Source organism: Miniopterus natalensis, chromosome 17, assembly GCF_054644295.1.
Source record: "Miniopterus natalensis isolate mMinNat1 chromosome 17, mMinNat1.hap1, whole genome shotgun sequence".
Classification (NCBI taxonomy): Eukaryota; Metazoa; Chordata; class Mammalia; order Chiroptera; family Miniopteridae; genus Miniopterus; species Miniopterus natalensis.
Genome location: NC_142097.1, coordinates 1,718,791 through 1,744,861, shown reverse-complemented (window position 1 = coordinate 1,744,861; position 26,071 = coordinate 1,718,791). Strand labels below are relative to the sequence as shown.

The following is a 26,071-nucleotide window of genomic DNA, read 5'->3' as shown; positions in this document are numbered from 1 at the left end:
GGTATGGAAATGACAGGCTAGGTCTGGGACAAGGAGGGTTTGGGGTGACTGGGACGTCCAGGTGCTGAGTTAAGGAGGCAGTTTGGACACACAGATTGGGTGAGATGGAGGCTGGGGGTGGTGGGGGTGAGGCTGCCTGAGAGGGACAGAACAAGAAGGGGGCCTCAGATTCCAGTCCTGAAAGACTGTACAGGAGGGAGAAGTTGACAGAGAAGGGAGCCGTCACCAGAGAAACCAACCCTGCTGACACCTTGATCCTGGACTTCCAGTCTCCAGAACTGTGAGGAAGCAAGTTTCTGTTGTTTAAGCTGCCCGGTGTGGTGCTGTTACAGCAGCCCGAGCACATGAATGATGACAGCTGACCCTGGGACAAAGCAGGGGTTGGGGTGCAGTAGAAAATCCACGTGCAACTTTTGACTTCCCAAAAACTTTACTAATAGCCTACTATTGACTGGAAGATTTACTAATAACTGTCAACACATATTTTGTATGTTATGTGTATTATATACTGTATTCTTATAATGAAGTAGGCTAGAGAAGGGAAAATTTTATTAAGAAAATTAGGTTCATTTGTTTTTCAAATTGTTGCAGATCTCCAAAAAAATTTCTAATATACTTACTGGAAAAAAACTTGTGTATAAGTGGACCCATGAAGTTCAAGCCTGTGTTGTTCAAAGGTCAACTGTAATTGGCAAATCAAGGGAACAGACCTGGGAGAGAGAGGGAGCAGGAGGCGGCTAAACCATCTGTCTTCCATGGTGCGGCATGTGGAGGCCCTGAGGAGATGCCTCCATCATGGAGGGGAAAGGGAGCAGGTAAGTGTGGGGTGTTTGGAGACGAGTTTTCTAGCCAGGGTTCAAGGGGAACAGAGCAGGTTTGGAAGAGCTGCTGAGGGGGAGCCTGAGGCAGGCAGTGCTGTGGACCGATGCCTGGCTACTGGGGGTGTAAGTCCCCCCAGCAGCACTCCTGGGGCTGAGTGGGATCTTGAGGACAGGTGAACTTTGGGTTTCCTGCCCAAAGTGGTTTATGAAATGAGGACCTGTGGAATCTACGTGGAGAGGAAGGGATATGGAGATGAACACATGGACAGGTGGATGGTCATTTATACCCTGGGTTCCTTTGCACCCAAATCTTCTAAAGCTACAGGAGGGCCACCCCTGGGCATGCAGCCCTGTAGCCAGGCGCAGGCCTGAGTGGGGTGGGAGCACTGTTGACCTTCACAAGACAACCAAGCCATCTGAGCAGGAAGGGGCTTCAGGTCGCCCTAGCCAGAACCTCCCCACACAGAAGGCCCAGGGTAGGTGAGGGATGGGAACAGGGTGGCAGCCTCAGGTAGGGCCGAATCCTCGGAGTGCACCCTGGTGGGGGTAGGTCAGGGGCCTTTGGGAGGTGTCAGTGGGGGCTTCTTCAGCCGTGAGGACACCTCCCCCAGGGCAAGGGCACTGTGAGCTGCCAGTTCGCACCAATCTGGGTGAGCACACCATGCAGTGCCTCTGGCTCTCACTCAGGCTAAGACAGTATAACCGAGCCAGCCACAGACCCAAGGCCAAGTTCTGACAGAGACGCATGGACAGCCCTGATGCACAAACACACAGACTGGGCCCAGGACACAAGACCATGCAGTGAGGACACGGTGGCCCAGTGGTCCAAGCCTGCACAGCCCGAGGACACCCAGACCTCTGGCCTCACGTCTCCTTCTCAGCCAGCTTGGGGGACAGAATCAGTTTGGATCGGATGCCTTGCGAAACCAGGGCCCTCCCCTCCCTGTAAGGCAGGAAGTAGCAGTGACTATCACCCAGACAGACACCCTCACTTAGGACCTCATGGCTAGGCCTTGCTAGGCAGTCGGGAGAGGGAAGAGCTAAGCCACTGAGCTGTCTTGGCAATGCCAACAGGAGGACTACATGGACATCATCATGCCCATCTTATAGATGAAGAAACTGAGGCCCAGAAGGACCTCACAGCCCCCTTCCCTCTTCCCACCTGCAAACTTGGGGGTGGGGGTTGGGGCAGACCCCAAGGGTCCCGGATCAGGGTTTCCTTACCTGGGTCCCGTGGCCTGCTCCCTGCCTGCATGCCACATAATGGGGGTCCTGTGGCTGGCCCCAGAAGCATGGCCAGCCCAGAGGAGCAGCTCAGTGTTGCAGGGGAGGGGAAAGAGGCCCAGCCCACCGCGTCTACCGCCTGGGCCCCATGTATATTTAATGATGTCTATTATTCCTGTTTTGTCTCTGGAAAGGGGGCCAAGCAGCTGACAGAGGAGCCAAGAACAGCCTGGAGAGCTGAGCAGCAGGTCTGCTCCACACTCCAGCCTGGTCCAAAGACCTCCAGAGGAGCCCTCTACCCCTCCTGCAGGCCCAGTGCCTGGCAGCCTCACAAAGCCTGTCACCATTTGCTTCCAAAAAGCACGCTTCCTCCAGGAAGCCTTCTGTATAGCTTTAAGCATCTCAGGCTGTGGTTCAAATCCCAGCTTTACACTTACAAGCTGTGTAGTGCAAGGCAAGCCCCCGCCCACAAACAGGCTGTTGTGGAGATGGCCCTGCACAGCCCCTGGCACATGCCAGGGGCTCAGGGAACACCTGCCACTCCTTGACACCATGCCAAGACCCCTCCACCCCAAGAATGTACTGGCTATCTTGCTCTCCCAGGGGAACTTCCCTGCCACCCCACAAATTACAAGGGCCTTCTGGGGATGCTGCCCACCTTGGCAGCTAGGCCTGGTCTCAGGAGGTACCACATCTGGGATCTTCAGCCCCTGGCCAACCATCCAGGGCAAAACTTATCCTGGAGGTCCCCACATTGCCCCCAGCACCCCAGGCTCAAGCCTGGTCTGGTCATCAGGCTCATTGCTGCCCACTGCCCAAATCTGGCAAGAGTTCAGAACACTTACAGAACTGATGTCACTCTGAACAACAGGCTGTCCTTGTCCTTTATTTCAGAGGGTGCCGAGATCAGAGGGCTCAGAGAGAAACACCCAGGCTCTGAGATCCTGCCCAGGTGTCTGCACAGTACCCGGGGCTGCCCTGGGAGGGGGTGGCACCTCAGGACTCATCAGGCTGTGGAGGGCATGAACTAGGTCTTTTAAAACCACTGACCTAAAGTTTCCACCACTGGGCAGCCCGGGGCAGAGGTGGGGCCAAAAAGGGGTTAGGGGTTTTGTCCTGGGAGGCTCCCTTCCTGAGTACCAGAGAAACTATGGGAGCAGAAAGCCAAGGCACCCCTACAGTAACTATCCTTTTGGGGACCCAGGCAGGCCCAGCTCCCCACCCCAGCATCGAGCCACTATGTACATTAGGCCCTGCTGGGAAGTAAGGGGGCAGCTTGCTCACTCGATGCCCAAATAGGGCAAGGGGTAGGGCATAGGCCCATGGCTCCAAATTCAGAACCCCCATCCAAGGGGCTAGTCTTATGTGAAATGCCCCAGCCCAACATAAGACCCCCACCTGGTCCCTCACTCCCACACACTCTTCATTTGTCTATTGAAGAAACTTCTGGAAAAACCAGACCTGAGAGACCCCTTCCTGGAATACGTGTATTTGTATTCTTCCTGTTTGGACTTCAGAGTGTGCCACTGGGTCTGATGGCCCAGGGAGACGAGGTGGGTGGCCAGGGGCCTGGCCCCAGGCCACTACTTCTTGACGATCTGAATGACATCTTCATGCTCCATGGTGTGGGTCAGGCCCACGCGCTGCGGGCTGTACTTGGTGCTGGTGCCCTGGGTGGGGAACAGGGCAGAGGGGCTACATCAGTTTCAGAACTGACCAAGGCGACATCTGGTGGAGCTATTACTAGAGGAAGGGGGTGTGAAAGCTGGAGCCTAAAGTGAGGGATCCCGGCACCAGCAAAACCACAGGCCTCAGACAGGACTCCCCAGTGGTCTGATCCTCTCTGTTCCTAAAGATGGAGGGGCCTGTATTCAGTTTGGGGCAGTACACACGTTGTGGAGAGGGGCAGACACAGACATTTGGTCCCATACGGAAGGACAAGGACACCGCCCATACCCCACCTTGCTCCCGCCTAACCCAGGGGCGATGTGGGGTATGACCCCAGCCCACCTCCTGCCCAGACTCACCCACACCAGCGCGTACTTGAACTGGCTGGCCAGCGACCGGTGGATGCGGTGGCACTAGTGGGAGGACAGGAGAGTCAGACAGTGAGATGAGGCTCCATCCAACCCCACCAAGTTATGGGCACATGCCAAGAAATAGCAATTCCCAAGGTGGGTACCCAGCAGCACTGGCCTCGTCAGGGAGCGCCACACGCTCCATCTGCACACGGCCTCACTCACAGCCATACTTCCAGTCTGCCCAAGGGCTGTAGTGCCCGATAAGGAATATTCTCACGGCCACTGGACGAAGGTCTAGGACCTGGCCATCTGTCAGTGGTCCTCTGCCCACCCTGCCTGAGTAACAGCCCTGACAGATGCTTTCAGGTGGGAGAGGATTTCAGGACACCCCACTTGGCCACTGTCTCTAATGCCTTCTGTCCACAGCTGTGACCTGGAGCCTTCTACACATCACATTATCCACCCCACCCCCACCCCAGGACAGCCTATGTGCTTCAGCAATCCCAGGTAGAAATGAAGGTCACGGGAATCCCAGCACTGTCAGGTCAGGAGGTGGCCTTGGAGAGCAGCCAGATCTTCCCTGGAGAATATGGACCCCTGGCGCTGGATGGGCGCCGTGGAGGTGGGGTAGGGAGAACACGGTGCAGTGGTGCCTCTCCTCTCACATGGCCACAGCCTTTCAGGCCCTAGTTAGAGACCAAATGCCTCAGCCCAGCTTCTGTGGGGACAAAGGTAGACGTGGGGCCTGCAAGAACATTTCCCAAGGAGCCAACCTGATCGGGGTCACCTCTAGGTGGCCAAGGATGCCACAGCCATGGCAGAGAGGGGGCTGCTGCAGTGACCACACAATCAGTTCCAACCTCGCTGTTTTCTAGATCAGAGAATGAAATCTGATGGCCCAGAGGTCAGCTCTGGCCTGCAAGTGGGTTTTAAATTTTATTCAGCTTGCCCAACAACAAAATTAAACCCACTGGCAAAGTTTGCAAAGCAGGGTGACAGTCACAGGGATTCTCCCAGGACCCTGAGGAGATGGGCACGTGCTCTCCAGTGTGCCACAGGCCTCACCAGAGCCAGTGCCACTGGCACTAAGGGCAAGTTATCAGTAGGAGCTGTGCTCATCTCTTGCAATGGGGAATAAAGGTCACCCAAGGTCATCTTGTCGGTGTGGGAGCGAGCACACTCTTTTGAAGGGATGGGGGACTATTGCTCCTGAGTGCACTGTGCCTCACTTCTGAGAGCCCTGCGTTACGGCCCATGGTTCCTTTGCAGGCCAGGCTTTCCTCAGCTCAGTGAAGACATACCAGGGCTTGGGCTGGATGGATTACAGAGGCCCTGGGGAGGGGATCAGTTGCCCCCAGATGAGAACACTGAGGCACAGGGAGGTTGACAGTATAGGGAGCTAGGGTATAACCCCAGGTCTGCCTGGCTCCAGCATCTACCTGGTTCTACTTTGGATCTCTGTTGTCAGCATACAGACTTTATGTACTTTCTTGGCACCTGGGACAGGCAGGTGTCCTAGGAGGGCAGAATAGTGAGGAGGGGCTAACCACTGAAGAGCAGCCTCTCTGGGACAAAGTCTAGGCTCTGGAGCAAGGCCTCCAAAGCCCTCCCCACCCCACTAGCCTCTCCTCACCTGCTGCTTTCGAGTCCATGACAGATGATGGCAAACAGCCAGCAGTCCCCATTCACTCCTGCCTCTGGGCCTTTGCACCTATCATTCCTACTGCCTGGAACACCCTTCTGCTTTTGCTTATTTCCTGCTTTTCTTCCCAGGTGTGGCTAAAACCCCACATCCTCTTGGACAAGCAACTGAGGGTCTGAGAGGGTTGAGGAAACTTCTCCCAAAAGGTACAGGGTAACCCTAGGGAAGTCCAGTTCGTGTGGCTCGCTGGACCCCAGCAGGAGACACTGCAGTCACGGGTTCCCAAACAGGCCTGGGGGACAGGGATTCCCACACAGAGCTCTTTGGAGTGATCTAAGGGATCCAGGAGAGTGATTTTTTTTTTTTTTTTTTTAATATATCTTTATTGATTTCAGAGAGAGGAAAGGAGAGGGGGAGAGAGAGATAGAAACATCAATGATGAGAGTCACTGACTGGCTGCCTCCTGCACGCCCCCGACTGGGGATCGAGCCCGCAACCTGGGCATGTGCCCCGACCGAGAATTGCCTGGATCCTAGACTGACGCTCCACCGCTGAGCCACTCCTGGCCAGGCTGGAAGAGTGATCTTGAGTTTCCTCGGCTTCCTTCTGCCTGGTGAGCAAGCTTCCAAGGCCACACCCTGCCCTGTTTATATCAGCATCTCCAGGCTGGCAATGGCCTGAGGCTGAGCTTGCCAAATGAATGAAACAATGAGGCCAGACTGCAGGCCCACCCACAGTCAACAGTTCAGGTACTGAGAAGAAATGAGCTAGAACAGCAATTTTCAACCCATGTGCGGCAAGCATTTTTAAAACTCGCACTACTGCCCAGCTGGTGTGGCTCAGTGGTTGAGCATCGACCTAGGATCCAGATCGCAGTTCGATTCCTGGTCAGGGCACATGCTCAGGTTGCGGGCTCAATCCCCTGTGTAGGACATGCAGGAGGCAGCTGACCAATGACTCTCTCTTCACTGATGTTTCTCTCTCTCTCTCCCCATCCCTTCCTTTCTCTGAAATCAATAAAGATATATTAAAAATAAAAATTTTTAAAAATTAAACAAACAAACATGCAGCACCTACGCAGTCAGGGGCGCTGACCTGTTTTCCCTTAGACTGTCAAATAAGAAAATGATACAGCCAACACAGCTGCCACCTGGTGTGAATGAATCAAAATTATACTTTTTTTTCCTTTCCCCAAATTGGCAAAAAATATACTTTTTGGTGTGCACAGAATTTTAGTAACTAGTTTATGTGCCATAAGATGAAAACGGTTGACAGTCACTGAGCTAGGGGAAAACAAAAGCCCAAGAAGATGGCTATGTGACCTGGAGCATCATCCTAGGCTCTCGGGGCCAACACCTGCTAGTGTAGGTCCCAAGGTACCGTCCCCAAGAGATGGTACAAAGACACATCTAGGGTAGAGGGTGATCCTGTGCCTCCGACAGAGCTCCAGACACAGAAATGCACCCCTCCTCTCCCTGACCCATAGACTGGGCCCAGAGGCCCTTCCTCAGGGTCTTTGCACACCCTGCTCCCCTGCCTGGGGGGCTTCTCCTATTCCTCTTCAGTCAGTCCTGCTTGGTGCACAGGCCCACTCAGGTCACCTCCTACAGACCTCCTGGCCTCTGGGTAGACTTGGGGCCACCCCTCCTCCTCGCAGTCCTCCTTTATGTGTGACAGCTTAGCTCTGAGCTTGGGTTTCGGCATCTGCTTACCCCAAAGGACCCTAGTTCTGGCAGGAACTGTGCCTATTTTGTTGATGTTCAATAAATTGTGTTGAGTGCAGAAAACATTCAAAGCCACCCGTGGGTTGAGGGCAGGATATAGGAGCAGGGAGGAGCAGGCCAGGCAAGGGGTGAATGGGGACCTGGAAGGCAGCAGGGGCCAAGGGCATAGGAGGTGGCAACTCCTAGTCCTAGGTGTGCATAGGGAGACACGACTTGAAGTGGACACAGGTATACCCTGGGCAGTAGCTCTCCTTGACAGAATACCCCAGTGGCTCTGAGAAGCCTGCAGCACCAGACAGCGAGGTCCACGGCTTCCTGGACGTCTACCATGTACCAGGTAGTATGCCAAGTTCTGTACTCGCTTTACTCACTCAGCAACCCCCTAACTACCATGGTGGGGGCACCATCCTGTCTCACAGGAGAACAGGGGCTTGATGCACAGCTAGGAAGGGAAGTCGGGGAGCACCCCTGGTCCAATGCCACGGCCTGACCTTGGCACCTCTGCGGCTACAGCATGTGTCATCCAAGAGCCAGCTGAGGCCCAGAACTTCAGGCAGGACCCCTACCCCTCAAGGGGAAAGAGAGCTCCCTGGGCCCCTCCTCCGGGCAGGTCTCGTAACTCACCACATGCTCCACGGAGGCCCCTTTCCGTAGGATGATGGCGTCTGTAAAGTCCGGCCTCTCTGCACAGGGAGAGAAAGGGGTGGGTGTGAGCCAGGCATGGCTCCATGCTATGTGGTTCCTTCCACAGGGAACAGAGGCTCTTCCAGTCTCCAGCTTTGGGCTAGGCTTCCCCCTTATTTAGCACATGCTCATTGTAGATCCCCATACAATCTTCTACAACCTGACCTTAACACAGAAAATCCAAATAAATCCAAGTCCAGGATTCAAACTGCCTGCAACCCAGTCAGCCACAAGAGCCCCGGCTGAGACGAGCCATATGGAGCATCTGGAAAGTATTGGCAAGATGTGACAGCTGCTGGCATCCAGTCAGGGACAGCAAACCACTCCCCTAGCTTACAAGGTCAAGGCCAATGAAAATTGCCAGAACTCGCCTGGCCAGCATGGCTCAGTGGTTGAGCATCGACCCATGAACCAGGAGGTCACAGTTCAATTGCCAGTAAGGGGCATGCAGGAGACAGCTGATCAATAATGACTCTCTCGCCCGGCCGGGTGTGGCTCAGCGGTTGAGCATCGACCTAGGATCCAGGCGATCGGGGTTCGATTCCCGGTCAGGGCACATGCTAGGGTTGCAGGCCAGCCGATCAATGACTCTCTCATCATTGGTGTTTCTATCTCTCTCTCTCCCTCTCCTTTCCTCTCTCTGAAATCAATAAAGATATATTTTTAAAAATAATAATAATGACTCATCATTGATGTTTCTATCTCTTTCCCGCTCCGTTCCTCTCTCTGAAATCAATAAAAACATATTTAAAAAAGAAAAAATAAAGGAAATTGCCACAATGCAGCAACTAGGTCTCTGAGTGTGTGAGGTGTGTATACAGGGGGTGGGGACACGGCAAAAGTTCTAGTGCATTCAGTCACCTAAAGTCCTGATGTGGGGCCTGCCACTGTTGGGGGAAGTCGGGAGAGGGTTACTGCTATAGCTGGTGGGGAATCCAGAGCAGCCTCTATCCCATTGCCCCCCCAACCCCTGCCCCACCGGGGCACCCTCAAGACCAAAAGCCCCATAACTTGGCACTTTGCCCTAAGGGCTCAGGCTGGGGTCTCTACCAGCCTGGGGGAGAAGACAGTGTCAGTGGGGGAGAGGACAGTGCCAGTTCTGAGATGGGAGAAAAGCAGAGATGGCCACAAGACAGGCTGTCCAGGGGCACTGGACCCTCTGGGTACCACAGGCAGAGCATAGCAGGCTGTAAGGGAGGGTGAGGCTCAGCTGTGTCATGGGCTGCATATTGCTTGACTCACGTCCTCTCTTCTTGGTGTAGATGCAGGTCAGGGCCAAGTACTCCCAAAGCATTTCAAGCAAGTAGTCCAGGTTCAGCTTCATGCCACAGCTGCCAGGGAGGAAGGTGGCCAGTCAGAGCAGAGGACAACCTCCATCTAGCCAGGCACAAGCACCAGGGCCAGTGTAGCCCAGCTGGAGCCTGTGGGGAGCCAAGCCTAGAGTTCTGGTGGCAGCCTGACACTTCAGCTGCCAGCGCCTCTAGTCCACAATCATGACCATGCCAAAAGGGCTCAGCCATCTCCCTGAGCCTCACAGTTGCTCTCTGCAATTGACACAGGAGCCTAGAGGTTGGGCTTTCCTCCTAGTGCCTGCTGTGTGAAGACTGGTGGGGGCTGTAATGGGATTGAGGGCAGAGGATGACAATCCAGAGCCTGCCCCCTCCTAAGAGGAGGGAGGGGCTCCCAAGTGGCCCAGGGCAGCCTATCAGGGATTTTAGGGCCATGAGTCGGGGTGGTGCTGGCTGTGGGTTATTTCAGCTGTCTTTCCCCGTGCGGGTGTCCTGCCCTCTGCAGAGCTGTTTTGAGCATGATGAGCAGGTAAAGATGCTCTCACACCCCACAGATGGGCATGTCCTCAGGCGGTCCCTGAAGGGTGCCTGGGTGTAGCAGGAGGTGGAGAGGAGCTGAGGCTGTCCTGTGGGAGGGACGTTGGCTCTGTGGCTCTTTGTAGCAGCTGGCAATGCCCAGGAAATGGTCCTCGTGCTTGTGTCCAGAACCTCATCCATCATCTGCACTAGTCACCCCCACTTGGTCCCTGAGCATCTTCCTCCCCGTAAGCCAAGCTGCACTGTGAAGCTACAGAGCACCTTGTTTGATCTGGGAAACCAGCCAAGTAGAACACACAAGTCAGCAAGCCTCCAAAGAGGAACCCAGTGGTGATGGGAAGTGATAAACAGGCATCAGCCAGAGTGGAGGCGGCCCTGGAACCCACCAGGGCCTCAAGGACAGGGAGGGGATGGTCAAGGACAGCTCTGACCACCTACCAACTTCAGCTCCCTTCCCCTGCTCTGTGGTGGCAGAGCCACATCATCTAGAGTACCAAGAGCACTGGCTCACACCTGAGGGCTTTCTGGAGGACTGAGTTTAACTGCTAAGTTATGAAGCCTCTCAACTATTCTTAATCATTTACCTTGATGGACAAAATCCGTTTTCTTAACCAGAGCCCACCCCACATCACCCACACTGCCCGCATCAACTCAGGGTGGAACTGAGCCAAGTTCACCAGCAACTGGGAAGGTCTCCTCTGCCGGGCCTTGCGTGGAGGCTTCGCTCAGTTGAGTGGCGGGGAGGCTCGATGATGGGCTCGCACACAGAAAGGGCGGCAGAGCCTCACCTGATGACCACACTGTTGGGTTTCCGGGCCAGGCGATCCACTTCTTCCATTGAGATCTGGTCAATTTTGTTATAAACCTCGGATTGAAAGGTGGAGGTGGGTGATGAGAAGGGAAAGAATCAAAGGAGCAGAGGACAAGGGCCCCAACGCAGTCACAGCCCTGCCCGTGGTTCCTCCCTGCACACATGGCGCTGGGATGATGCAGTGTTTTCCCTTCCCTTGTTATCGCAATGATGTGGAAGCCAAAGGGCCTGGGCCACCAGCGCTCCTTAAAGGAGAGGCTGGGCCAGAATCCCAGTGTCCAGTGAGAGATGTGCAAGACTTAAGGGGCCATGGGAGTGGAGGAGAGAGGGTGGAGAGGGCCCTGGCTCCTCCGCTCCTCGCAGAAGCCTGCCTCCCATCTGAGTCAAGGGGGCTCAGGATGTGTGGCCTGGGCATGGGGCAGGAACTTGTACCACTTACATACAAGCAGGGCATGTACACCCGGTTGCCCACGATCACGTCGATGAACTCGTCCGGGGAGCAGTCCTCTCGGAAGAGCACTTCTGCATTGAAGATCTCTGAGGGACTCAGATTAAGGGCAAACTGGGTACTAGTAGCCCCTAGTGCCCAATCAGATGAGGGCCTGAAACAGCTCATCCGGAAGTATGCCAGCAGTAAGGGACCTTGCAGGTCATCTGCTCACAAGGTTTTGCGAAATTTTAAAGTCTTTTCAAAAGAAGCCACAATATGTAAAAGTTTCAATCACCAGTTCAAATCTTTGCTGTTAGGCAAGAAAATCCACTTGCCAGAACCCCAGAGTTCGTCAGGGGAACCCTGGGCTTCCGTTCCAGGAGCAGTCCGAAAGCTAGGGTCTAACTCACCTTCCCCCATGCAAAACTCTCCTCTGGGTATCACCCTGCCTCTACCTGTACACTTCTAGTGGCGAGGGCCTCACCACCTCAATGGATGTCCTGTTCCACCATGAGTTCTCCCTATGCCAAGCTCAACTCTGCCTCTGGGGACCCACTCTGTCCTCTAGAGCCCCAGAATCCCTGGATCTCCCCAAGGCTTCTCCAGACCAGGAAGCCTTGGTCCCCAGGGGCTGTTTCCCTTGCCATCTCGTCATTCCAGATGTGGCTGGCTGCCACAGCTCCCAGTGGTCGCCAAGGAGCCAGGGAACCACTGTTGAGTGCATGGCTGTTGTCTGGCAGGCCTGGATCTTAGTGAGCACAGAGGCATGCAGACAGGAAGCACCGTGTGTCAGCCGCTGCAGCTTTCTTAGAGCCTGCTCAGGTGGACCCAGGGAGGTTTGGGATAGTCATTGTTACCTTGGGCCACAGGGCCTCCCGCCTCCAGTTGCCCCTCCCCTGCCCTGAAGGCTGTGGGCCCTCCCTCACCACTCCTTTAGGAAGGATACTGTACTCGTGCAAGATGAGTTGCACCAGCTTTTCTGAGCACTGGGTCAGCGTGACTGTTGAATTAAAGGAGATGCCACCACCTTTCTTGGGCTGGAGGAGGAGAGGGGGAGGGAGGACTGCTGACAAAGTCTCAGTTGCAACTGCCCCACATGCCTCAGCTCCTGGCTGATACAGCCCCACGGCCCCCGCATCGCAGCCCACAGGGGACGGGCCTCACCTTGAAGTAGATGTTAGGTTTGTGCTTGTTGAGGCGGATGCCCACAGACTCCAGTTCCTTCTCCAGCAGAGACCTGGACAGAGCCCCCACAAGCCTTCACAGGTGTCCAGAGGCAGGCTGCACAGCTTCCACACTACACAGGAAACCCCTGCCCACCCACACCAGCACCCTCCTCTATCTGCCCCCAGCAACGTGGAACATTCCTTCCCAACAACCCTGAGCTGCCAAGGAGGGGCCTGGGGGCCCTGTCTAGTCCAGGGTAGATTGGCCAGGTCATCAGTCAATGGGCAGAGACAGGCCAGGACATGAATGAGGATTCTGTTGCTTGGGGCTGGGCTCCTGGCAGGTTTGGGGCAGCTGCTGGGGCACTGGGCCTCTGCAAGCAGGAGCCAGAGCCAGGCCATGTTCTTCTGGCCTTAGACAGCCAATGCTGCCAGAGGACTCCTGCTGCAAGCTTCAGCCACTCTCTATGCTGGAGGTAAGCCTCTTGGAGAGGACATACCAGACTGAGTGCACTGGTCTAGTCTGTGGACGGTCTTGCCGCTACTGCCACGCCACAGGGTCCAGCACCACTCAGACCGTCCACCATAAGCTCCAGGACACATGAGCTCCAGGGCCTTCCCAGACATGTCAGCCTGCCCCCCTGCCCCACCCCGCGGACCTCTGCACCTCTCCCTTGGTGGCGTCCAGCATCATGATGACGACGTCGGCTGTGCGTGCCACAGCAATCACCTGTCGGCCGCGGCCTTTCCCTGGACAGGTAGAAGGGTCATGGTTACACAGTGACATAGGCAGGACCCATGTGAACCCCACCCAGCCCAGGGCACTCCAGACTTCTGTCCTTTACAGACCTGTCATGGTGTCTGCCACGTGCCACCTCCCAGGCTATTATTTCTTTGGCATTTTTCTTTAATTGAGATGCTATATTACTTGTGGAGACTTGTTTTAGATGGAAATTCAACGTTACCGCCTTAGGAGGGGTGACATCCTCCCCCAGGCCCCGTATTAGATGCATCATGAACATCTCTTCACTTGATCCTCAGAACTATCCCATATGATTGGTGTATTGCCTGTTTTACCGACAAGAAAACTAAGGCTTGGCTTAAAGATACTCAATGAATTGCCAAAGAACACAAAGCCAGTGTGGTGCCAGGATCTGAACCTGTCTGCCCTGTCTAGGAAACAGGGTGACAGGAGGCCCCTGGGCGGCAGGATCACAGGAGACAATCAGGAGGAGGTACTCCAGGGACCACTGCAGAGAGGCCACAGCCTGTTAGTCCTAGCAACCAGAGGAAGTCAGGCACCTTGCCGATGTCAAAGTTGGGGACCAGAACTGCAGCACAGGATCTGTGAAGTGTGAGTTTCAACTATGCCCTGCTTCCCTCTTCTGAGAATGAGGGGTTGACAAGGTGACATCCACTCCCCAGCTGCCTCTTGCCTCCAGTCTGTGTACTTCCCCATCCTAATGTGCTGGCTGGGATGGCATGGGGAACAGTCACCACCACCACTACCCAATTCAAATAGACAGGACCTCGACGCAATGGCAGCAGCAGGACGTGGGAAGGTGCCTGGCAGAGATGGCACTGGATACCTGGAGAGGCCTCATTGCCCAGTCACAGCAGGGTGCAGAGCCAGATAGGCAGCTCCACCCCAGCTTTGCCACTTAGCAGCTGAACAGTCAGTCAGGGCAGACCCTTTACCTCTCTGTCTCCAGGGATCCCTGAGTCACAGGGCTATCCAAGGATTAAGTGGGGTAATGGTGAGCACAGAGCCCAGAGCTTAGCAAGTGCTGAATAACCAGCAATTGGTAACCACTGCTGCAAATGCTGGACCCAGCACCTGCCACCAGAAGCCACAGGCACATTCCCATCTCAAAAAACAAAAGCAGAAAACCCACCAGAAACAACCCCCAAACAGCAAAGGACAGTACTAGAAGCACAGTCTGAGATCACCAGCTAACAAGCATCCATTCCTCGCAGGGCACAGGGGAGCACATGGAGGGGAGAGGGGTTCAAGCCTGTCTGGTGGGCTGTGTGACCTTGGGCAAGTCATTTCGCTGCGCCTCAGTTTCCTCGGCTTTAAGATGGGTTTCTCAGGACTATAATCAGCCAGAGTCCATTAAGTACAGAGCACTGAGCAATGTGAGGGATTATGAGATCCACCCATCAACCCTCAACAGCCACAACCAATTTCAACTTCCTGCATCCTGAGAGAGAAGGCAGGCCTTGGGTACCCAGCTCGTACCTTGTGCTGCACCTTCGATGATTCCAGGAAGGTCCAAGAGCTGAATGTTGGCTCCTTTGTACTAGGAGGCAGAAGAGAAGGAGGTGAAGTGAGGACGCCTACAGCACCCTGCAGCGAGAGGCAGCTAGACCCCAGGATCAGCCTCCATGGCCATGTCTGAGCCTCGTCCCTCCTGTGAGCTGAGGGGCCTACCTGGGGAGGGCTCTAGAGATTTACAATCCCACAACACTCATCGTTGATGGTAACAGCTAGTCACAAATAAAGTGCTTCCCCACGAGAGGCTCAAGGCAATAGGACCCCAGTTGCACATGGCTCCGAAGTTTCATGGGATACAGGATCCAGCCACACAGGAATGCGTGACCTGAGCTGGGGTGGTGTGGGGGAGCAGAGCACAAAGGGCACTGAGGATCTGCTGTACACTGGCCTGGTTCCTGGAACCAGTCAGTATTGCAGGATGGGCCAGGCATCTCTGGGATCTCGGCAGCCAGAATCCCCAGAGGCACAGTGAGACAGGGCACACATGCTCAGGACATACACACACACCATCGAAAACACAAGCACACGCCCTTGCCCCTGCTGGAGTCCAGCAGCCTCCAACTTACTTCAATGACCCCGGGGATGCACGTCAGGGTTGTGAATTCATAGGACGCAGCCTCACTGGCTGTGGAGGTCATTAGACTCAAGAAGGTGGACTAGGAGAAAAAGAAAGTCACTGCACTGAGTCTTGTCCCAATCTCCCTGGAGATCCCCACAGGCTGCAGGCAGTAGATCCCCTCCTCACCCTCCTCTTGGTGAATGGGGGGATGAAGAGAATAGCTGGAAAAGTTGCCTCAGGTCCCAGAGAGTCCAAGCCTATCACAGGTGGACACGGGGACCTGGTTTCTAAGTGGGTTCCCCACTTAAATCCCTAGTTCCACAAAACCCTCAACCTTCCCGGGGTCCAGAGAACTTCAAGCAGGTGACAGCCCCATGGCACTCAAAGCTGCTGCTCACACAGGGAGAGGCGAGATGTGAAAGGAGATCCTGACTTCTGGTCTGAGACAAAGCCAGATGGGCGAGAGAAGGTGCTGGGAGGAAGGGAGGGTGAGCTGGGAAGAACCTGGATGGGAACACTTATGCCATAGTCCACCGTGGGAGTGGGGCTACGGCTTGGCTAGGAGGCAGAGAGACCTCACCTTGGATCCCCCCTCTGCTAGGGGACCCTGGGCAAGAAACTGCGTCCTCTAAGCTTCAGGGTCCTCACAGGAAGGGTGAGCACCCAGCTGTTCCTTTCTAGAGGGGCTGCATCGGGATCAATGAAGATGGCAAGGCACGTGGTGCACTGAGTCAGGGCCATGGCAAGACCACAGTGCTAGACACTGCGGCCCAGAGAGCAAGCAAAGCAGTGGGCAGTGCCAGTGGGAGAAGCCAGCCCTGGCCTCAGGCACCCACCTAATCAGCAGGGCACCTGAAACAGGAAGCCTGAGGTGCAGTTTCACTGGGCACTGGGACAGTGTCACCTAGGTCTGGGGCTAGTACCCCCTGGACTCTGCCCCTCACTGGCAGGCAGGAAGGCTGGGGGCACACCTCACTCACACACCCTCATACTAAAACCCAGAACGGGGCAAGTGAAGGAAACAGGCCTCAAATCCAGAAACTCTGCCCTGGGGAGCTCCTGAGGATAGGGGTCAGGGGATAGAGCATTGGCTGCTGAGACACTGAGCAATGGCTGCTGGAGGATACCCCCAATCCTGTTTGGCCTCTGTAGGAGAGGCCTGGGCCTCCCATGGCCAGAGAATCTGGATTCCCAACAGGGCAGTGGGATCTGGCGACAGGGCCCAGACCCTGGAAACTAGAGTGGCTTCTCTCAGCCTGAGATTCTCACCTGGGAAGGAAGTCTTGGCAGGATAGAAAGTAAAATCGAAAGAAAAGACTAAAACTAATGAGCCCATAACACCTGAAGAGTTAAAGCTGGAAACCCTCCCTGGTAACCTGCGGGACAGCCCTGAGCTCAATATCTGGCTTGATCATGAAGGGCAACATGGGAGCGTCTGTCCTGCCTTTCCAGGTGGAACTTTCGCAGGACTCAAACTGCCCTCACGGGTGAAAGAGGTGCCACTGTACACGGCACATCAGCTACTGAGCAAGGAAGGCCTAAGGACTAGAAAACTGCCATTCACAGCCACTGGTGAAAACCCCGGGCAAGGGTAAGGCACCAACAGGAAGTGGGCAGAGCCTGCTTCTGGGAGCCAACACCGTAGCACCCCAAAGGTGACTTTCTAGTGTTTGGTGTAGAGGGAACGTAACTATATGCAAGGGGACACAGGGTGTGTCCCCCAGCCCAGTGGCCCTGGAAGTGCAGCCAGCCCTTGGGGGTTTTCTGGCATGTCCACCATCCACTTGTGAACCTGGCCAATGCCGCCCCAGCTCCCAGGAATCACAGCACACAGACTCAAGCTGCAGCCCACCGAGGAAGCAAGCAGACCTCTCAGGAGCACACACTTCCTCTTGGACAACTGGTCCGGTCTCTTCAGCGAGTCAGGGTCATGACAAACAGGACTGTTCTAGATTAAAGCAGCTGTACTGACAACACACAGGGCTACGTGTGCTCCAGAATGGACCCTCGTTTAGAAAGACCAGTTGCAAAGGTCACTGGGGGGTAACTACTGAAATTAGAATATAGTCTGGGCATTAGATGATCATTGGATTGCTGGTAATTCTGTTTGCTATGCTGTACCAGTTTGCAGCTAAGTAGAAAAATTTTCTTATTCATTGGGGATACAAGCTTAAATATTTAGGGGTGGAGAGTCATAAAGCATGATACCTGTAATTTACTGTCAAATGGTTCAATCAAAACAGAAACACCCCCCATCCCCACCACACACAAATAGAGGTGCTTCTGGACAGAGGGCACACTGTACTTGTTCTTTCACCTCTTACACATGCTTGAAAATTTTTATTATGTAAAACTGGGAAGAACAAGAATAAAAAAGGGATCTGGAAACCATGCCAGGATTGAAGACTGTGAGGGCATTCGGCCAGCAGAGGGCACACTTGGGGGAAGTCCCACCCCCCTTTGCAGGAGGGGCTCCTTCAGGGGTCTGCTCCTTTTGAGGGGCTGAGCCAAGAGGTCCCTCAGCAGCTGTGCCTGGCTTTTGTGAAGCTGGGGAGTCATGAGCACCCCACCACTAAAGGAACTGGTGCACAGGCCGGCAATCTGCATGTAAAAGGGGTGCTCAGACTTGATGGCAGAGTTGAAAGGGTACATAGATGAATTGCAAAAGGTTTGAGAAGTAGGAGCTCTAGGGGCTCAGCAGCTGGTTTCCAGAGTATTTTATAACTTTCATCTATAGCAACAGATAGAATTTCCCAGTCTATTCTACCTGGTTCAGGTGATTACTAAAATGGCACTGTATCTCCTGAGCCCACACCGTTGGAGGACATGGAGAAAATGACAATAAAATCCAACCAGGGCAAGTATGTTCCTGAAGATTAAAAAGCATTTAAATACCATCAGGAAGGGATCCTTCTGCAGATTCTGAAGCAGAGCCTGGTCTTAGTCCAATCTGCAGCCGCCCCAGCACACAACCCAGCCTGGACACAGCACTGTGTAGTGAGTACACTAGAAAACCGTCCCCAGGTGGAGGCAGCTAAAGTTTCTTTGGTGGGTAACTGGCAAGGTTGATGGCTGCTTTAAACCCCCGAAGCCTGAGCCACTGTGCCTATGTCTAGGAACACTGCCTCCAGAAACACAGCTCCAGCCCGCAAGGCTTCAAGCACAAGCCGGTTCACTACAGCACGGTGTGGCCAAACTGCAGGGGAGGGCAGTCACAGACTGCTGCTGATCATGTGACCCAGTGCGGCGGTCCAGGCAGCTAGTAAGATGAGGGGATATACAAGATGAGCTTGAAGCATCCTGCAGTAACGGAAAGTACAGAAGTGCTGAAAAAACAGGACAGGAGTTTGTCAAAAAGCTACCTGAAATAGCTCCAAAGCAAGAACAATCTGAGCAGCAAAATATACAGTGTGAGATTGGAACCCAAGTATATAATAAATTCCCATGAGTCCATACTGATGTAAATAAATGATTAAATAAAATGGGAGAGGAGACAAACCTCATTATGAATTCTGAATAATTTGTGGGCCCCGCCAGGAGGTGGTGTTAACTCCTGTGGGCTGCACACAGCGACTTCCCTTCTAAGAGGAAATGTGAACACAAGAGAAAAACAGTGGTCCACCTGGCAAACTCTCCCTCACCAGGTGGCCACGGTCAACATCAACTGTGACTAGTCACGGTGACAGCATGGACCCTTGATATAAAGTGGTAAAAATGGCACTTCACCTCTGTGGCATTCCTCCCAGAACCCAGAGCCCCAATCTAAGCATGAGAAAACATCAGACAGACCCCAGTGGAGCGACTTTCTACAACACCCACTAGCACTCCTTAAAACTGTCCAAGTCATCCAATCGAGGCCAGTCTAAGGAGAGACCCAGCAGACAGGGCAGCTGAGGGCAATGCAGCCTCCAGGGCAGGAAAATGAAGGACTCTGCACGAGCAGGGTGCTGGCTTTGCAGTTTCTTTGTAAACCCATGACCCTTTTAAACAGCTGGGCCACTCAGCCCCTTTTCTGCTCAAAACCTTTCCATGAGGTTTATCTTACTCCCCACACAAAAATTAAATATGAATTTTACACTAAATTAAGCTTATAGAAGAAAACTTCTAAAAAACTCTGCAGTGGTTCCCGCTTCACTCTTTTTTACTCAAGGCCAAAGTTATATGACGGCCCCCAAGGTCATCCACCCTCTATAATTCATCTCCCACTGCTGCTCACTCAGACCTGGCTCCCTGGCCCCCTTAAATACACCAAGCAAGCTCCCACCTATGGGCTTCTGTACTCACTACTCCCTCTGCCTGGGATGTTCCTTCCCCAGGGCCCTGCAAGCTTCTGCACTTCATTCAGGCCTCTGCTCAAATATCTGCTCACCAGAACATTTTCTCATATCCCCAGCATAAAATGGCGGGACCTCGGTCCCCACCCCCAGAGCTGATTGTCTTTTCTCCCCCAAGAATGGGAATTCTGTGTGGGCAGGGACAGACTATCTCATTCCCCACTGTACCTCCAGCAGCTGGCACATGGTACACCCTCAATATATATATATTTTTTAAATATATCTTTATTGATTTCAGAGAGAGGGAAGGAGAGGAAGAGGGAGAGATAGAAACATCAATGATGAGAGTCATTGATTGGCTGCCTCCTGCACGCCCCAGACTGGGGATCGAGCCCGCAACCCGGGCATGTGCCCTGACTGGGAATCGAACCCTGATCACCTGGATCCTAGGTCGATGCTCAACCGCTGAGCCACGCCCGGCCAGGCCACCCTCAATAAATATGAATAATGGATGAGTCAGAGACTGAATGGAGTTACTTCTGCTGGAACGGAAAGAATGTTCTCCATGTTAGGATGATACAGGGGTGGGACCTGATCCTAGAGGAGGCTGGGTCTTCTGTCCCTGGAGCTAATCCAGAGGGACAGTGAGAAGAGTCACAGTCATGTTTGAAAGGAGACAACCTGCCTTCCTCCCCAAGACCCACAATGACCATCACTGACCTTACCCACAGAGGGAAATCCAATCAGTGCCACACGGGCATCACCCGACTTCATGACATCGAAGCCCTCTCCTTTGGATGAGGCAGATTTGGATGGTTCCAGGAGCTGGGCCCGATACTTGGCGAGTTTTGCTTTCAGCAAGCCCAGGTGATACTCGGTGGCTGAAGGGCGAGAAGCAGGATGGAAGGTAAGTGTCCAAAGTAGCCAGGCCCTGTGAGCCAGGTGGGGCCTCACATGCCACCGAGTGGGGCCAGGAATATCAGAACCAAATGGCAATCACTGTCACGATCAGGGAGAAAAACTGTCCCTCTGCTTAAAATGCTCTTTTGGCTTCTCACTTCATATAGAATAAAAGTGAGTCTCTTTATTGAACCCTTGAAAGGCCATGTCAGTGGTTCTCAGCGGGTCCAGCATCATTCCCTGGGGCATTCTAGAAATTCCCAGGGATGTTTTCCATTGTCACTCTGATGCTGAAGCCAACTGCTGTACCAGGTGTGAGTCAGTCCAGCACAGTCAAGAATTGTCCTGTGTCCCACATGACTTTTCATGTCCCAAAGACATCCACAGAGAAAACCTGGGTCAGGATCACAGGGGCCTGAAATCTGTTTCACGTGTAAACACAGGGCATTTTTTGCAGTGTGAATAAACACTGACATTTCCAGGAATGCAAATGTGTATGTTCAAGGGAAACTATAGCATGTTTTGTTTGAAACTTTACCTAGAGCTGCTCACCGTCTTAGGATCCCAGGCCACCAACAGTGATGCCTCTTGCAGGGTACACGGGGCACCAACACAACACCTGCACTGTCTGCAAAGTGGAGGCCACACCCCCACATTCTATCCAGAGGTGCAAGCACCTCACACTGCTTCATTATCACTTCATTATATCTTGGCCGTGGCTCAACATTTACATATAGAAATACACAGTATTTTTATTATAAATTACTTGCCCTTTTTTCCTCCTTTATATTACTATTAGGGCATTAGATTATTTTTCAAATTCTTTGTGTACTAAAGTTATACTATTGATGTGGAACCACATTTCAGAACAGTAAAGAGGGCACTACAGTCTTTGCTATAAGAGGGGGCTGTGGCTGAGACAGAAGCAGGGCCCTATGTACCCGAGTCCCTGGCTACTTCTCCAACACCTTGGACCACTCCCACTTTTGTTTACTACACTCCAGCTACAGTGGCTTTCACTGCTCCTCCAGAATATGCTGACCCCATTCCTGACTCTGAAGCTTAGCATTTGCTTTTCCTTCCATTTCAACTTTATCTTCCCAGGGCTTGCTCCTCTCAACATTCAAGGCTCAACTCAAATGTGACCTCATCAGGGAGGTCTCCCTTACCCAGCCTTGGGGACAGTGTCATACAGAAGTTAAGAGCCCCTGTTGGAATTCCACCCTGCTGTCGCTGGCCATTTTACTTTGGATAAGTTACTTAATCTTCTTGTGCATTAGTTTCTTAACTTGCAAAATAGGGATGTTAACAATAACTACTTCACTGGATTTCTATAAGGCTTAAAGAAAGCACTAAGAACAATGACAAGCACATAGTAAGCACCCAATAAAAGTTGGGGATATTACTATCTACAGTAACCCCACCTCTCCCTAGATCCCTCTCTGTCTCCTGGTACTGATTATTGTCTGCATGGCTCTTATCACTATTTGAAACTATCTTGTTTCTTCTCTCTTTTCTTAAATAAAATCCTCAACCGAGGACATTTTTTCCATTGCTTTTGAGAGAGTGGAAGTGGGGGGGAGAGAAACATCGATGTGAGAAATATATTGATTGGTTGCCTCCTAAACATGCCCCGACCAGGGCCAGGGATTGAGCCTGCAACCAAGGTGCGTGCCCTTGGCTGGAATCAAACCCGGGACCCTTAGTCCATGGGCTGAGGCTCTAACCACTGAGCCAAATCGGATACGGCAACTATCTTGTTTCTTTAGGTCCTTCCCTTTAATAGGGCAGGAATTGGGACTGTCATAGTTGTATCCCCAGCTTCCTGCACAGAGTACGGTATAGGGCAAGTGCTCAGGAAATGTTTTAACAAGTGAATGAATGAATTGGTGGCAGTAAGAAATGATCAAGAATGGGTTCAGCAACAGTCAGGTTCACATGGTCCTTCCTGTCATCCCAGCTCATAAGATTCTGAGCATCTCTGAGGAAAGGACTAGGTCTTAGTCACCTTTACATTACCCTCCTCTACCACTGCTAAAGTGGCAGCATCTCTAGCCTCCCCTAAGCCTCCCTGATACTTTCCTTGCAGCCTGTAGATAATACTCCACAGGGGAGCCAGAGAAGGAACTTTCAAAACAGAAATCTAACTACATCTCTCCTGTTTAACACCCTCCACTAGCTCCCACTGTCCTCAGAACATAACTCAGACTTTCCCCAGGACCTACAAGGTCCTACAAGATTGGCTCTCTCCTTTCCCATCACTGCACTCCAGGCCCAGATCTTTTGATCCTTAAACACACCAAGTTTGTTCCTGCCTTGAGGCCTTTGCACCAACTACTCCCTCTGCCAGGAACAGTCTTCCCCCAGGTTTTTGCATGTACAGATTCTGGTCTCAGCTCACATGTCCCCTCCTCATGGTGATCTTCTCTGATCATTCCACCTTAGTAGGCCGAGTCCCTCCCCCCAACACTCTGGTTTGTCTTCACAGAATTAATTGTTCTCTGAAATTATCTTGTTTATTTATTTTATTTTAAATATATTTTTATTGATTTCAGACAGAGGAAGGGAGGAGAGAGAAACATCAATGATGACAGAGTCATCAATTGGCTGCCTCCTGCACGCCCCCCAATGGGCATCAAACGTGCAACCCGGACATGTGCCCTGACTGGGAATCAAACTGTGATCTCCTGGTTCATGGGTCGATGCTCAACCGCTAAGCCATGCCAGCCGGGGTATCTTGTTTATTTAGTTACTAATTTACAGACTGTCCACTGGAAGGTCAGCTCCATGAGGGCAGGGATGTGCCTGCTGTGTTCACTGCTTTAACCACACATAGCAGGGGCTCAGTCAAGATTTACAGAATGAATGAATGATACCAGTCAACTCCTCAGCCTTCAGAACTAAATGGAGCCAAGAGAGGACAGAGATCACCACCTAGCATTCCTCGCTTCTTGCTCCTGCAACCCCACAGCAGGTCTGGCCAGGCACTGGGCCTTATCCACCTTGGCCAACTGCATCCCCCATTACTCCAGACTCTCCTTCTGATCTAGATTGTTCTCCTCACTGTCCCATGAACACAGCATGCTCACCCAGAGTCCCATCCCTGCTTTTGCCGCCCCCTGGAATAGCCTTCCCTCCACCCACTCAAGTCCCACCTCCTCCTGGAAGCCATCTTGGGCGTCACCATTTTCGTCTCCTCACCTCTCTGAGCTCCTCCAGCCCTTACAATGGGAAGCCCAGACCTGATGCTTCATCATGCTGGGAGGTTTACTTTAAATACCGAGTGCTCACCATGTGCCTAGTGCTCTGCATACGCTATCTAGTTTACCTTCGCTGTGAGCTAAGGTGGGGCACAGGATTATTATCCCCATTCGTAGATGAGGACACTGAGGCTCAAAGAGGTGAAGTGCCTTTCCAAGGTTTCACAGCGGGTAAGTGGGGAGCCCGGGCTCAAAGCCAGGTCCTCCGGATTCCAGAGTCCTGGCTGCCGGGATTCGGACTCCACCTGGGGTCTCCCGGCTGCTGGGTGAGAGGTCTCCTCCCAAACTTCCAGCAGAAAAGGGGAGAGCACCAACCCCAATTCCTGCCGCGGGGAAGCCCGGGCTCCAGCCCTGTCCCTGCCTGTCCCTGGGTGAGATGCTTGCGCAGTGTGCTGGGAGTTCTCTACTCGGGCCCTACTGTCATCACCTGGGCGGCACTGATCACATCTCTCAGGGCTCGTCTGCGCTCAGGCGGGGGCACGGGACCGGGATCCCGCCTGGCCCGCACTAATCGGCACTTCTCCGCGGCCTTCAGCAGGCTCCAGCTCCACGGCGGGAGTTGTTTCCCATTTAACGGACAGGAAAACTGAGGCGGGCGGAAAGGAAGACCCCGTCGCGCCGACGCTCACCCTTGTTCTTTTGCGTCCGAGCGATCTCCTTCTCGATCTCGGATATCTTCTCCAGGATCCCCATGGCCGCGGCTAAGCGGGGCGCACCGACAGCTCGGCGGGCGCTCGGGGAACTCTGGCCTGGCGGCGGCGGCCCAGCAGCGTGCGCCCGGAAGCCCACCGACCACAGCGTCCCCGGCGCCCGGCGCGCCGGGATTCAGAGTCCGGGCGGGCGACGTCGAGCGGAGTGCCCGACACAATTGGTTCCGCCTCTGGGCTGGGGGCCGGGGCCGGGCTAGGCCGGCAGGGCCGGGGCGGGCTATTCCGAACCGGAGCTGAGAGGGCAGGAGCCCGCCTGGGACGCCCGCGGAGCTTCGGTGACGAGCCCCGAGCTGCGGTGCGAGCGTGGCTGACTTTGCGGGTGTGAAGAAAAGGAGCTGAGCTGAAGGCCCGGGTTAGAAGCGGCTCCTTTTTGTGCCCGGGTTAGAAGCGGGTCTGCGCGATGCCCTCGGCCAGCCTCCAGCCCCGCGCCCTCTGCCTGCCGCGGATCCCTCCCGGTGGGATGCGTGCGAAGCAGGCATCTCCTATGTGGAATTCTTGCCGAACAAACGAACGAACAAAAGCTGTATTTGAGTTCAGACACAAGGAAACATAAGACAAATCTAAAAAGTGATACGTCTTATAAGACAAGTGGCCTGAGCTCTTCAAAATTGTAAATGCTGGGGGAAAGGGCAGGGGGACTGTTGTAGATTAAAAGATGTAAATATAATGTGTGGGCCTTGCCTAGATTCTGGGTGAAAAACTGTAAAGCAGCTATAAAAAGACATTCTTGGGACAATTGGGGAAACTTTGACTTTGGATAGGATATTGGATATTATGGAGTAATTGCTAATTTTCCTGGTGTGAGGATGTAGAATGTTTTTATTAGCAGAAGCATGCTGTGGTATTAGGGGTTGTCTTAGTCTGCTCAGGCTAACGTAACAAAATACCACACATTACGTGGCTTAAACAACAGAAATTTTCTCAGTTCTGGAGGCTGGAAGTCCAAGATGGGGTGCTTGGTGTGGTTGGGTTCTGGAGGAGCCCTCTTGCTGGCTTGAAGACTGCTGCCTTCTTAGTGCTTTGGGGGTGGGGGGCGCTCTGGCATTTTTATAAGGTACTGATCCTCTTACCCCATGACGTCATCTGACTTTAATAACCTCCCAAAGTCCCATCTCCATCTCCAAATATCATCACATTGGGAATTAGAGCTTTAACATATAGATTGGGGGGAGAGGGCACAAACATTTGGTCCATAACAGCTGTGAAAGTTCATGATATCTGTATATTACTTTCCAGTAGTTGAAAGTAGTATGTATACATTTAAAGAAAGAGCTAAGTAAATGTAGCAATATGGCAACAGTTGTTTAACTTCGGGTAAGGGTATGTGGGTGTGTATCAAAATACTCTTTCAACTTTTCCTATGTTTTTAATAAAAAATTGGGGTGGAAGTGGGTCTTTGGAAATTAGACTGTGTTCAAATCTGAGGTTCATAACTGCTTGAGCTTGGTTAAGTTTCTTAACCTCTCTGAGCCTGTTTGTACATCCTAGAAATGGGGTAATGTGGTTGCTATGAAAATGAAATAAGATAATAGGGGTAGAAAACTTGACACATAGTTTGCTTGCTCACGGCTCTCCTCAAATGTCAGAGCCATTGTAAGTCATTTCTGCTTTTTGGTCCTCTCATCCGCCCTCAGATTCAACCCGCATTTATTGAACACCTGTTATGAACCAGGGTCTGGGCTAAGGAGGAGCTTCTGTCATCTATGAGCTTGCCAGTCTCATCCACACTTCACAAACGGAG

General features: G+C 53.1%; 1 protein-coding gene across 1 annotated transcript; it reads right to left on the bottom strand.

Moving 5' to 3' along the window:
* Window positions 1-2,911: 2,911 nt before the first annotated feature.
* On the bottom strand, window positions 2,912-24,358 carry DRG2 (developmentally regulated GTP binding protein 2). The gene is made up of 13 exons (XM_016196491.2): window positions 24,250-24,358; window positions 20,181-20,341; window positions 15,194-15,283; window positions 14,592-14,652; window positions 13,009-13,099; window positions 12,348-12,420; window positions 12,130-12,220; window positions 11,193-11,290; window positions 10,731-10,807; window positions 9,359-9,447; window positions 8,057-8,115; window positions 4,073-4,126; window positions 2,912-3,715 (listed from the first exon to the last, which is right to left on the bottom strand). The coding sequence occupies exons 1-13, from the start codon at window positions 24,311-24,313 to the stop codon at window positions 3,629-3,631; spliced, it is 1,095 nt and encodes a 364-aa protein (XP_016051977.1). The 5' UTR covers window positions 24,314-24,358; the 3' UTR covers window positions 2,912-3,628.
* Between the last annotated feature and the right edge of the window lie 1,713 nt (window positions 24,359-26,071).

What these genes read in the sequence shown, in the direction of transcription:
- DRG2 (XM_016196491.2), bottom strand. Translation starts at nt 24,313, where the DNA reads ATGGGGATCCTGGAGAAGATATCCGAGATCGAGAAGGAGATCGCTCGG. An exon ending in GATTTCCCTCTGTGGGTAAG is followed by an intron (nt 15,284 to 20,180) that starts GTCAGTGATGGT and finishes TTTTTCTCCTAG; the next exon opens with TCCACCTTCTTGAGTCTAAT. An exon ending in GGGCCTCCGTGGAGCATGTG is followed by an intron (nt 4,127 to 8,056) that starts GTGAGTTACGAG and finishes TCCTCCCACTAG; the next exon opens with TGCCACCGCATCCACCGGTC.